The sequence below is a fragment of the Danio rerio genome, chromosome 17 (genome assembly GCF_049306965.1).
Source record: "Danio rerio strain Tuebingen ecotype United States chromosome 17, GRCz12tu, whole genome shotgun sequence".
NCBI classification, from domain to species: Eukaryota; Metazoa; Chordata; class Actinopteri; order Cypriniformes; family Danionidae; genus Danio; species Danio rerio.
In genome coordinates this window covers 1,909,401-1,923,803 of record NC_133192.1, presented here as the reverse complement: position 1 = coordinate 1,923,803, position 14,403 = coordinate 1,909,401, and the positions used below count along the sequence as shown (strand labels likewise).

At 41.3% G+C, this 14,403-nt stretch overlaps 1 protein-coding gene across 3 annotated transcripts in view; it reads right to left on the bottom strand.

Moving 5' to 3' along the window:
* Positions 1 to 5,762: 5,762 nt before the first annotated feature.
* LOC101883444 (uncharacterized) overlaps positions 5,763 to 14,403 on the bottom strand; it is a 108,150-nt gene continuing 99,509 nt past the window's right edge. For 2 of the 3 annotated variants that reach the window (XM_073927964.1, XM_068214491.2), the window contains exons 16-18: positions 10,754 to 10,844; positions 10,389 to 10,672; positions 9,080 to 10,159 (exon numbers count right to left, since the gene is read on the bottom strand). In XM_073927964.1, the coding sequence (XP_073784065.1) occupies positions 10,026 to 10,159; positions 10,389 to 10,672; positions 10,754 to 10,844 (509 nt within the window). In that variant the 3' untranslated portion in view covers positions 9,080 to 10,025. Of the gene's footprint in view, positions 8,608 to 9,079; positions 10,160 to 10,388; positions 10,673 to 10,753; positions 10,845 to 14,403 lie in introns of those variants that run through there. The other variant, XM_073927965.1, reaches the window with a different exon arrangement.

Genomic DNA, 14,403 nt, shown 5'->3' with positions numbered 1-14,403 from the left:
CGCTTTTTCTCCAGTAGGCCTACCTTGTGTTTTATTTGCCAATTTAATCTATTTAAAGATAAATATAATGTCTAAAACTATACATTATTTATATTACTTCATATCACCTATACATCTGATCATCTTTTTATATTAATGGACAATGCACAGATATTGATGTTTTACAGTGTTTTTACACTACATTATTTGAATCGACCAAGCTTAGCTTACAATGTTTACATTACTTTACCTACATTAATCTAAATCCTAAATATCAGAAAAAACAACAGATTAAGATTTAATTAATGTCAGTTTTAATGCTATTAATTATTTACTTGACAGATTTTATTCTTTCATTTTCCTTCTGTTTTTTACCTGGTTTATCACAGCGGAATGAACCGCCACTTACCTGACGGATTTATATATTTTAAATGTCAGGTGGTTTGTGTAATGTGTTGTATGTTTGGTTAAATAATTTCTAATGGCATCTTTATTCTCAGCTAATTACACTGTCTTGTCTTTATAGGTGGATTTAGAGGGGTTTTGTTAACCCTTGTGTGGTGTTCGTGTTTTTGTTCCTCAGCCTGTGTTCATGGGTCTGGTGGACCCGCTAGAGTTTTGGCTTTCCAAATTAACACTATTAAACAATTTTATATTAAAATACTCAACAAATGTTTACTTAATCCCAATTACAAGCCATATGAACAGCAAACATGGTTAATTTTCCCCCTTTACCTTTGTTAGATCATATTGATGAATTAATGTGCTTCTCATTTATTATTATTATTATTATTATTATTATTATTAATGTTATGAAAAAATAAAACCCACAGATTTGTTTTTTCATATTGTTCCCATCATGGTCATGGACATCATCATCAGAAGCTCTTCTCTCTTCCACAATCAATTGCAAGGCCACTTGCAGCAGATAATCTTTTGGCCATCTTGATTAGTTGTAATAAGGAACCACACTGGCAAAGTCTTATTTTTAGTACTATGTCCTAAATTCACAGAGGGGACGGGTACAAGAAAATAAAGCTTGGTTCCCGCACGAGAGAGGGTAAAATGTGCGGGAATGTAAGAGCAGACAGTGTTTCAACAATGTTGCAACTTTGTGCGGGAGCAGGAGGGGTAGGGGGAGGGGAAGAAAACAGCTGCACCAGAAAGAAGGAGGACAGAGTGTGGGAACACTGGACATACACTTTCAAGACTTTTATTAGACCTGGGTCTAGTGGACCCGAACACCTTGTATGTAATGTAAATGCGTGGGGGGAGGTACATTATGTGTTGAAAATGTGTTCGTTTTTATGTTTTTCACAGAAATTAAGCCAAAGCCAATGAATTTCTGGTTGAAAAAATAATTCATTGTTTTATTTTTCTTTTGAAAAAAAAAAAGAAAAAAAAAAAACGGGTCTTACAGACCTGGACACCAAACAAGGGTTAAAAAAGCAGAAGTGGATTGAGCTGGTTTTGACGCAAAATAAACTTTTCTTTGTTAAAAATCAAAGAATTGTCTTAAGTGACATTTATGAAAAAAGTTATTTTATTTACCATCTAATAACCTTATTATTACATATAAAATGCAACAGCTGAACCTAATCAGAGGAGCCTGATAGAAAATGCTCATTTACAAGAAAAGAGCTCTGATGGATTTAGAGGGTTTTGCATCTAAACTCTTTAAATAATACAGCACAAAACAATAATAAAGCCAACAATATATTCTTTTCTGACTTAAAGTAAGGCCCAATCCCAATTCTACCCCTTTGCCCTTACACTTACCCCTACCAATCATTTGGGGAGTCCCAATTCTCTTATTCCTGAAAGCGTAGAGCTAAGATGAGTGGTTAGATACCCCTCCAAATGAAAATTTTGCAGGACCACACTCGAAACCAAGGCGTACAAAAATTTCCCAGAATACACCAGCTACAATGACAGCATGGCTGCACACGGAAGCCAGGAAATGCAAAAATTTGTATTTTATTTTGTCATTATTATACATTTTTACAACAAACAAGAACATGACAGCGTTTGTGTTTTACCGTCATGCTTTAAGTAAACTCTCAAATAAAATGCTAAATTTGGCTCTCTATAATCCATAATCATAACTCCTGTACAGCAGTCCCACAATATTCTGACACTCGATGACACTGGAATATCCTGTCAGAAAAGTCTAGTGGCTGGGAATGAGCTGTTTACAGTGTCTGCTATAATGTTAATGATGTTTTCGTGTGTTTACATTGATGAATATGGCCACTGTGTAAATGCACAGTATGATAATATTGCCACAATATATGGTTATGATTACATGATATTGTTGCCTTCAGTGATTTCTTAAAGGGTCACAAAACACCAGAACAAATGTGTTGAGCTGTTGACAGTCGTATATGTGTCCCACACTGCTATAAACACTATTAAGACACCTATATTTCACTTAAAAGTGTAAATTGGTTGTTTTTGTGTTATTTCAAGCAAATTCGTACTTCCGGTTTGAAATGAATTTTTGAAGCTGCGTCACGGCCATGACATAATAGCATGTATTCCAGCGTGCAGACTGGACGCCTGTGCCAGAGTGAGTCTTATTACGTCTTACAGTGTGTTGCATTAATGCATGAGTAAGGCTTGGTTCAAACCAATCAGCGCGCTCTATTGTGCAACTTCATTAATATTCATTACTGTCAGAGTGTAGACGACAAAGACGCCACGTTGTGTTGACAAAACAAGTGTGAAGTGTTGCTTTTATAGTTTGCTGCAGTTAAGTTTTGTTTTCATTTTCTCTCTGTGAGAGCGCAAACTCGTGTGGATTAACAGTGTACACGACGCGAGACAACAATAACTTACGTGTCTAAGGAGGATTATTGTTTACCTGAGAGCTGTTCTGATCTGCAAACGCTGAGATCCGGAGTAGCAGTCGATTCTGTTCCCTTCTGGAATTCCAGTTCCCCCTCCACGAAGCGTATCCGCTAACAGCGTATGCGGACACAGCCGGATTTGCGGGCACCGGATTCGCTTGTAACGTTAGTCTCCTCTAAATAAAGACGCGGCTCTAGTTGCTGGTGATTGTCCTGTCTCTACAGATTTGGTAAGTGAGCGACCAGTGCTCTTTGTTTATTCAGTTCGTATTTTATTCGTATCAAACAAACTATTGCACCGAGTGTAAACAAGTTTGCACTAACAGTTACAACCAAACTATAACCTCGTGTTGGATTTAGTGACCGGAATAACACACGCGGTTTTTTGACGCTACCTGCCGTGTGCATCTAAGTTTCCGGGAAATGCTGAGTTTTTTATTTCTCTCATTCGCCGTGCGGTATCAAACATTGCATGACAAATACACGCTTAGAGCAGTTCCTCGAATCAAATATCTCGTTTGTTGCGAGGGACATGAATGAATTCCCTGAATGAAAGAGCCAAACTGCAGTTAAAGTCCACCATTTAATCATTTGGCAAATAATTCGACTACAGATGTCCATGTAAACACAGTCACATTGTCCGCTGTGTGTGTGTGTTTTGACTCTGAAATTCAGTGCGCCCAAATAGACACTCCCACACCAAGCCTCTTTTCTTCCTCCGACACTCCCCCCTAAACAGAGCTGGACACGCCCACTTTTCTGACTTTTTCCAAAGTAGAGGTGTGAAAACACTCTGCTGAAACGAGGGGGTTTCATGGCCCTTTAAAGATAAACACCAAAAAATAACACAACTGAAGTAACTACAGCACTCACAATCATCTGATCTCAAATGAAGCAAGAGCTCAGGATAACATATGATGACGAGTGCAGCTGCTGTTGTGCTGTCCCATTTCTTAGAGGCAAATTTTAAAGCCCTTCCTCTTCACATTCTGTTTCAAGGGGGAAGGGGAAAGGGGAAAGGGGATTGGATCCAAGTAAAAAATATATAAATTGGCATGTAAACATAAGTAATTACTTTACAATGAAAGTAAATGACAGAACAATTAATAAATGAATAAAAATAAAAATAAATGAAATAGAATTTGTCTAATGTAAATCTAAGTATCGTATTAGCTGAGTATTTCTCTTTTAAAGAGATCACATGTTGTCAACGGCCACCAAACCTCTGTCTGAAAGGCACTTTTGATCAACTACATTACAAAATTCTTTGGTATTTTTCAGTTTGTATTTTTTTTTCTCGTTTGGAGTAGTCGTGTATATAAAGTATGAAGCTGATTGATCCAGTTTTTGTCACGTGACTCACGGTGCACTGGCAGCATTCTTTCATCTAGGTGGGATGCTTGCGCAAGGCATGCGCCTCTATTGGAAATAACGAACTTGCATGCACTAAAAACACAATATATGAACAGCCAACACAATCTCACGGCTATTCATAACTTTTTTAGTTAGTAGCTAATTCGTACAAATTCGTGTGATCTAATTCGTACATTTTAGCACGATTTGCTCATCCACCAATGACGGTTGGGTTTTGGGGTGGGGTTAGGTGCCACGACTCCTTTTTAAAATCGTACAATTTCGTACAACTGAACTCGTACGAATTAGCCACTAAACTGCCAAAACGTAAATGACTTGCGTGTTCTCATGAGATCAGGCTGGAACAGCCCTTAGTTAAAGGGTCACGAAACACCAAAACACATTGTTTGAGCTGTTGACAGTCATATATGTGTCCCACACTGCTATAAACACTATAAGGACACACTTATTTCACCAGCAAGTGAAAATTGGTTGTTTTTGCATTATTTCGAGAAAATTCGTTTCCGGTTTGAAAAGATATTTTGAAGTTGCGTCCTGGAGATTAGATCCTTACGTTAATTCCAGTGTGAAGACTGGATGTCTGTACCGAGGGGTACAACGTGATGTTGTTTTCAGCATTAATTCATGAGAAAGACTTGGTTTTAACCAATCAGCACGCTCTATTGTGAATGAGGTGCAACTTCATTAATATGCATGATAGCTTCGAAGACTGTCTTTACCTGTTACAGTGTTCAGACGGCAGAGAAATGCCACGTTGTGTTACTAAAACAAGTGGAAGAAGAAGATGTGTTTGGAGGTACGGGTCATCAGTGTTGCAGTTACAATTTGCTGCAACAGGTTTTGTTTTCATTTCCTGCTATGAGAGCGCAGCTGGACTCACATGTGGATTACAGTGGTCTGCTAACACGCGACAGAAATATATTTGTAAGGAACATTTTATACTCGAGCTTTTCTCATCTGGAAATGGTGAAATCCAAATTTGCTGTTGGTCTCCTTGTAAAAAAGACGCAGCTCCAGTTGCTGTTGATTGTCTTGTCTCTACTGATCTGTGTGATCAGTGCCTTTTGTTTGTTTATTGTTTATTAGTTAGTTTGTATTGTCAGCAGTACTCTTTCAGTGTTTAAAGACAGACATTAGACAAAATGATTGAGTTACTCAGTTTACAGCACATTAATATCACTACAATATTATGGACTTAAAGATTTGCTGCAAATCCGGACTAAACATGTAACACCTCAATCAAACTATTACCGTTGTGGAGGATTTTCACCGCATTTTATGACAGAATAGTCTATACACACACACACAGCTGTGTTTCTACCGAGAAATGCAGAGTTTTTTTTTTCTCCCATACAGTGTGCAATATCAATTTCCATTAAAACTACACTCTTCCAGCAGTTCCAGTATCCGGTTTGTCAAAGGGGGCATGCATGAAATGTTCCTGAATAAAAGTAAAAGTGCCAAGCTGCATTTAAATTACATGAAACTCCACAGGAAATGTCGAATTATGTGCAATAACATGTAAAACGGGATCATGAAAGGAACACTCAAAACGCAACTCATTTAAACACTTTAATCATATTATTGTCTTATTCAGATTAAGTCAAATCATTCCATTACTGATGTCCATGTAAACATAGTCACTATCTCTGCATCTGTGTTGCCGGTATGAAAATCAGCTGTAGTTCATTTAATGAAACTTCCCATGCAAACCCTTCCCTCTTTCGCCACCTGACACTCCCACCTAAGCAAAGCTGGACTCACCCGCTTTCCTGACTCTTTTCAAACTAGAGGTGTGAAAACACCCTGCTGAGAAGAGGCGTTTCATGGCCCTTTAATGGCTTCAGCCATAGGCTGTTATGTTTTGCTATGGTTACGCCATTCGTCCACACTTCGCCGGAGTTTTCGAGCGCCGAAAACGAAGCATTTTGAAAATGCTGGAGAGGCTGGAAGCGCTGCTGCTCCATCTCAGTGTGGATGAGGGAAAACGGAGACATCTGAAAACAGCGGGGCTGCTGAGATTCGCTACCTGATTGGGGCTTTTGTGTCATTGCGTATCCTTCCCTTAAGGTTGATTTATACTTCTGCGTCAAACGCTGGCGTATGCTACGGCGCTGACGCATAGCCCTATGCCGTGGCCGTCGGCGTCGCTGACGTGCACCTCTCAAAAAATGTAACTACATGTCGCAACGACGCGTAGCTCAAGCTCTGTGATTGGTCGGCTTGGTAGTGTTGACGAGTCTGGGCGGGACCGAGAGCCGCGCGAATGGCGCGAGCCCAATGGAGCGATTGTTTACAAGTGTGGAGTCCCGTGAAGGAGCTCCGGATGGAAAGTTTTGTTTTGTGTTTACCACATAGTTAAAGTTGCTGCGCGTCCGCCGGTTCCTGCCTCAAAATGAGCGAGTTTGAGCCACTTGTACATCCCAGAAGCGGTCAGGAAAAGCAAAACAACAGCGAAGAATTCGACACAGAGGCACATTTACACCTCACTGCCAACTAGCGTTTCTAAAGTGTTAATGCAGACCAAAAGAGACAGCAGCAGAAGTATAAATGCACAGCTATGCGCGTTGCATGCGCCGTGGGTTACGCCAGTCACTGGACGCAGAAGTATAAACCAGGCTTTATTCGTCAAGCCCCTATCACATGACTATAACACATGGCTTTAACGCTACCGGAAGACAGCAGACCAGCCTTCACTGTAAACAACAACATGGACACAGAAATGGGAGCGTTGTTTGCACTAGTGTATGTTTTAGGCTCCATTGTGCAGTTATTCAATTGTTACGTTTAGTAACTCGACCTCGTCGTCTGTCCACAAAAATACCTCTCTTGCTTTCTTTGCCATCGCGTTTAATGTTCAACCGGCGTTTGATGACTAACAATAACCAAATGCCGAGTGAGACGCATGCTTCCTGTTTATACTAGAACGCACATGCCTGGAGTGCACGAATGGTCACTTGATATACGGTTTTGGTGGCGTAGTGTGGACGGAGATATGTTCAGAGGTGAAATGCTAGTGTGGACGCGGATCATTTTTGATCTAAGACACCATTTTAAAACTAAAACGCACTAGTGTAAACGGGGCCTCAGTTAATCCAGTGTGTGTGCATAATAGCCTCGGTGTACAAGCTCGGAACTTCAAACTAGTGCACAGCTGGAGCAACTTAGGGCGAACTCACACTATGCTATCCGTACCGTGGCCAGGGCCGTTTCCCGGATCATTTGAGAAGTGTGAGTGCGCTGAATTAGTCTCAGGCACGGTTCACTTGGGCTTTGGTGCTTGTGTGTGAGTGCAAAACTCGCCAAAGCCTGTAACTGAAAGCGAGACGTGACTTTTAAGTAACTGTTTGTTGATATGGATTTATTAATCATTCTTACTGTTCAGTGAACACAAACTGCTGTAGTTTATTAAAGACGCAAACACCTCACTGCACAGCAGCTGCACCTTCAGCAGACCTCCTCATTCCTGCAGCACGAGGGCTTTATGATTGTTTATGAGCGTCAAAAGTGGCGGATCTGTTCAGTGAAATATTTGACTGTCACAGAATGTCAAACGACTAAAGCGATATAACTAGAGAAATCTCCACTGTGCTGAGCGAGAGCGCTTCTGACCAGCGCATCATTGATGACGTAAGCTTGCCCAGGCCCAGTTGTAATGTGAGCGCGGGCCGTCGAGTGAGACGGGAGGGGGGACGAGTGGCTTTGGCTCGGTTCGAGGCAACTGTACATAGTGCGAGTACGGCCTTAGTTGCAGCAGCTTTGTACTGTGCAGAAATGCTGTGTTTAAAAGTCTCTATGATTAATTACCCGTGACGAATAAAAGTGTGCTTAACAGTGAAATCGGTTAATCATTGCATCTCTAATATAAATGTGTATTTGAGGGTTTTTGCGCCAGTAATGTTGGTCTGCAGCTCTCCATGTGTCCAGCTTTCCATTGTTGCAGATGTGAAATGTTGTTTTGCTGATTGTAAAATGCCTCAGTCCTCCATCAGTCGGTCATCAGAGTGCTTCAGTATTACTATTCTTCTATTACTATTCCCTCCAGAACTGTCTTGAGCATCTGTCTGGCCTCTCGTCTCATGCCTCCACAAGCCATCGCTATCACTGCATTAATTGCGTTTCGTCTTCTAATGTGCATCTCTTTTATTAGAGAAGAGCAAACACCACAGTGGAGAATCCCTACAGTGCTGCGAACTCCACTCCTCTCAGTGATATCTGTGCATGTGCATGGAACTGATCATTGTGTCCTCTTTTGTTTCTTCTTGGGTGGAATTGCTGCTTCATTCACTAATGATTTCTGCAATATTCCAGTTTTGTGCATAAGTTTAATTTGCATCTTTGGATGGAAACATAACTAGTGTCTAGCCCAGGGATGAGCAAACTTGATCCTCGAGGGCCGGTGTCCCTGCAGAGTTTTGTTCCAACACTAGTCAAACACACCTGAACAACTAATCAGTGTCTTCAAGATCACTTGAACTCTATAGGGAGGTCTGTTTGAATACGGTTGGAGCTAAACTATGCAGGGACACCGGCCCTCGAGGATCAAGTTTGCCCACACCTGGTCTAGCCCCATCCTATCTCTCAGAGCTGCTTCATTTTTACACTCCTGTGAGATCTCTTGGGTCAAGTGATTAGAATCTTCTTTCAGTTCCTCAGTCCAGGCTGAAGCGTAGAGGGGACAGAGTGGCGGGTCTTCGGTTATGGAACACCTTGCCCCTTGAGGTTAGAATGGCTCCATCATTATCCATTTTTAAATCACTTCTTAAAACATACCTTTTTAGCTTGGCTTTTTAAGATTATTGTAATAGTTCTTTCTACTGCTACATTTTTACAGACATTTCTCTTACCTTATTTCTATATGTTTTCATTTTTACCTTGTCTTATGTACAGCACTTTGGTCAGTCTTGTGACTGCTTTAAAATGTGCTCTATAAATAAATGAACTTGATCTTGAACTAGTGTCACTGAACCACTGCTGTTAGATCTTGAGCTCTTGAATCAAGGTTATTTTGCTTCTAGCCAGTATATGATCATTACCATATACAGTTGAAGTCAGAATTATTAGCCCCCCTTTGATTTTTTTTTTCTCTTTTAATTATTTCCCAAATGATGTTTAACAGAGCAAGGAAATGTTCACAGTATGTCTGATAATATTTTTTCTTCTGGAGAAAGTCCTATTTGTTTTATTTCGACTAGAATAAAAGCAGTTTAAAATTTTTTTTAAACTATTTTTGGGACAAAATTATTCGCCCCTTTAAGCTATTTTTTTTCAGTAGTCTACAAAACAAACCATTATTATAGAATAACTTGCCTAATTACCCTAACCTGCCTAGTTAACCTAATTAACCTAGTTAAGCCTTTAAATGTCACTTTAAGCTGTATAGAAGTGTCTTAAAAAATATCAACTAAAATATTATTTACTGTCATCTTGGCAAAGATAAAATAAATCAGTTATTAGAAATACGTTTTTAAAACTATTATGCTAAGAAATGTGCTGAAATAATCCTCTCTTCATTAAACAGAAATTAAGGGAAAAAATAAACAGGGATGTTAATAATTCAGGGGGGCTAATAACTCTGACTTCAACTGTATGTGCAAATTCGGACAAGGTAATGTACTTATTGTCTTTAATATGTGTGCTAAATTTCACGACTGTACAGTTCATTAGGCAACCATAGACTCCATATTGGCAAAAGAAAACCAAAACACTAATAGATACAGCAGGTGCCTACACACCTTAGAGAATACACAATTTCCCCATAATTAGTTAATCAGGTAGTATACAGAGTGCAAGATGCACAAAACACCCTTTGTCTCAATAAAATTAGTTATACAAATTTCCCACAGGATTGCTGGATTTAACAATGGATGTGGTGGTGCTTGAGCTTCCTGGATCATCGGAGAAACTACCAGCAGCATCATTATGAATGTGATAGTAATACAGGAAGAGGAAAAACCCTGGGAAAACAGAGAAAATAATTTCAGTTTAGAGATTCAGCAGGGTGATTTTAAAAATTGTGAGCAAAACATTCTTGTGCTGAAGGCTTTAATTAGAATAAATGCCAATTTATCATCTTATAATAAATATTTTAGTTATAATAATGTAAAAAAAATCATACATCATTTCCTTTGTTGAGATTCATTCATAAAACAGAAACACTCTGAATAAAATGTTCTTGTTACTCACCTTGAAAGGAGTTGAGCACAGAGAAGATGTAATATGAGGGAATGAGCATCGGTCCATAACTGAAGAAGGCAACAGCCCACGTCAGACCAAACAGAAAAAACAAACTCAACACCATCATCAGCTGCTTTTTGAACGTCAGTCTCTTGCCCTCAGTCGCTCTTATGTCTCTGGACTGGAAAATCTTAGTGACGATGATGATGAAGATGAATGTTGTGAAGATGAAAACTAGGCTGTAGAAGCCGATGTTCACTATGTACTGAATGTAGAGATCTGTAATCCAGCACCTGCAGATATTAGGGAAGACACAATGCTGACATGGAGAAACTTCATTAATTCATGCATGTGAGACGTAAACAACTACATACATTTGTACAATTTTTCCAGATGTTGAGTTTAGGGTCAGTGTTTTATATCCTCCTATTGAAAGAATAACCACGACTATCGGTGTAGAAAAACCTAAGAAACACACACAGTACAGGGGAATAAAAAAAATCTGTGAGGCCAATACAGAATTTCAAAATATTAGTTAGTTTTACTTGTACTAAAATAAGTACAAATATTATTTAAAAAAATTAAATAGAAATTGTTAAAAACAAATCCCTGAGTAAAACCTATAACAAATTAACTTCCAAATACTTGCGAAGAAATATTAAAATAAAACTGATCAAAGCATGTTTTACAGTAAAGGTTGTTATTGGGCAATGCAAGGCCAAGATGGAGGTGCATACAAAAGCAGCTAATATGTATTAAAGGCAAACACAGAGGGTACAGTGCAGAAACAGGACTAATTACACAATAGTAGAAGTGTGACCGAGTAAAACAGCCTCTGGACTGGAATTACAAACTGGAACTGGCTTTAGAATGGAGTCAAGGACTGGAACAGGCAATGAAGCTGCAGGTTGCCCAGATAGGACTGGCAGAGCCGCAAACAAGGAAGTGGTAGCCACTGTCTTGGAACAGACTCTGCTAAGGACTTCTTTAGCGGAGCAGAAGACAACTTCTGTGGAACTTTGAACTGTCATGGAAAAAATAAGCAGGCTTATTTAAGCCAAGTCATGTACTGGAGCGAGCCCTGGAGTAGGTTTTAGAGAGATGTCACAGACTGGAACAGGTAATGGAACAAGCTCTGGAATGGAACCATGGACTAAAACAGGCTCTGACTGGACAAGCGTAGTAACAGGAGTAAAGTCACATACTGGACTAGCATATGAACAGGCTTTGGTGCAGAGTTATAGACTGGAACTGCCTCTGAAATGGAGTGATGCACTGTAACAGGCTGAATTGGAACATGGACTGGAACATGCTCTGGAGCAGAGTCATGGACTGAAATAGCCTCTGGAGTGGGGTCAGAGAATAGAACTGGCTCTAGAATGGAGTCAAAGACTAGAACAGGCTCTGGAGTTAAGTGAAGGACTGGAAATAGCTTTGGAATGGGGTCACCGATTGGAACAGACTTTAGAGTGAAACTGTAAGTTGCATTTGTGGGGCCTGCAGGGCAGTAAACCAGGGAGTGGTGCCATAGAGAAGCAGGCAGGGTTGGCTTTTGAACCAAGTTGTGTACTGGAGCGGGCCCTGGAGAAGGTTTTTAGAGAGATGTAACAGACTGGAACAGGAATAAAACAAGCTCTGGAAAGCCAGAGACTGGACAAGCATAGGAATAGGCTCTTTAGCAGAGTCACAGACTGAAAAAAATCATAGGAGCGGAATCACAGAATGGAACTGGCTTTAGAATGGAGTCAAGGACTAGAACAGGCACAAGAACAGGCTCAGGAGTAAAGTGAAGCGCTGGAAATTGCTATGGAATGGGGTCACAGATTGGAACAGACTTTAGAATGGAGTAAAGCAGGGGTCACCAATCTCGGTCCTGAAGGGCCGGCGTCCCTGCAGGGTTTAGTTCCAACTTGCCTCAACACACCTGCTTGGGTGTTTCAAGTATACCTAGAAGGAGCTTGATTAGTTTGTTCAGGTGTTTGATTAGGGTTGGAGCTAAAATCCGCAGGACACCGGCCCTCCAGGAAGAAGCTTGGTGATCCCTTGAGTAAAGGACTGGTATGGGCATGACAATAGCCAATGAAACTGCAAGTTGCCTGGGTGGGGCCTGCAGGGCAGCAAACCAGGGAGTGGTGCCATAGAGGAACAGGCAGGGTTGGTTTTTAAGACAGGTTGTGTACTGGAGCAGGTCACTACAAAGAGTGAAACTGACTGGAATGGGATCAAAAACCAAAAAAAAAAAGGCACATGAACAGGCTCTGATGCAGTGTCACAAACTGAAGCAGCCTCTGGAATGAAGTCACACATTGGACCTGGCTCTAGAATGTGGTCTCAGACTGGAACAGGTACATGGACAGGCTGTGGACTGGTGTCAGTGACTGGAACACGCATAGGAAAATATTTTAGAGTGGAGTGAAAGACTAGAGCAGGCAAAAGAACAGCCTCCAGGGTGGAATCAGGGACTGGCACTGGCTCTGGAATTGGGACACAAACTGAAACAGGCACAGGAGCAGGAGCAGGTTCTGGAGCAGAGTCATGAACTGAAACAGCCACTGGTGTGGAGTCATAGACTGGATCTGGCTCTATAATGAGGTCACAGATTGGAACAGGCATAGGAACAGACTCTAGAGTGGAATCGAGGACTAAAACAGGGACAAGAAAAGACTTTAGAGTGGAGTCAAGGACTGAAGCAGGCAAAAGATCACCTTCTGGAGGGGAATCAGGAACTGGAACTGGCTCTGGAAGGGGGTCACAAACTGAAACAGACACAGGATCAGGCTCTGGAGCAGAGTCACAAACTGAAACAGCTGCTGGATGGGGAGTCACAGACTGAACCTGGCTCAATAATGAGGTCACAGTTTGGAACAGACAAAAAACAGACTCTAGAGTTGAGTCAGGAACTGGAACTTGCTCTGAAATGGGGTCACAAACTGGAACAGCCACAAGAACAGACTCTGACATGGAGTCAACGGCTGGAACAGGCACAAGATCAGGCTCTGGAGTGGAAACAGGAGCTGGAACTGGCTCTGGAAGGGGGTCACAAACTGAAACATACACAGGATCAGACTCTGGAGCAGATCCACAAACTGAAACAGCTGCTGGAGGGAAGTCACATACTGACCCTGGCTCTATAATAAGGTCACAGATTGGAACAGACATAGGAACAGGCTCTAGAGTGGAATCAAGGACTAAAACAGGGACAAGAAAAGACTTTAGAGTGGAGTTTAGGACTGGAGCAGGCAAAAGAACAGCCTCTGAAGGGGAATCAGGACATGGAACTGGCTCTGGAATTAATTGGGTCACAAACTGGAACAGGCACAGGAGCAGGTTCTGGAGCAGAGTCATGAACTGAAACAGCCACTGGTGTGGAGTCATAGACTGGACCTGGCTCTATAATGAGGTCACAGATTGGAACAGGCATAGGAACAGACTCTAGAGTGGAATCAAGGACTAAAACAAGGACAAGAAAAGACTTTAGAGTGGAGTCAAGGACTGGAGCAGGCAAAAGATCAGCCTCTGGAGGGGAATCAGGAACTGGAACTGGCTCTGGAAGGGGGTCACAAACTGAAACAGACACAGGAGCAGTCTCTGGAGCAGAGTCACAAACTGAAACAGCTGCTGGATGGGGAGTCACAGACTGAACCTGGCTCAATAATGAGGTCACAGTTTGGAACAGACAAAAAACAGACGCTAGAGTTGAGTCAGGAACTGGAACTTGCTCTGAAATGGGATCACAAACTGGAACAGCCACAAGAACAGACTCTGACATGGAGTCAACGGCTGGAACAGGCACAAGATCAGGCTCTGGAGTGGAAACAGGAGCTGGAACTGGCTCTGGAAGGGGGTCACAAACTGAAACATACACAGGATCAGACTCTGGAGCAGATCCGCAAACTGAAACAGCTGCTGGAGGGAAGTCACAGACTGACCCTGGCTCTATAATGAGGTCACAGATTGAAACAGAAATAGGAACAGGCTCTAGAGTGGAATCAAAGACTAAAACAGGGACAAGAAAAGACTTTAA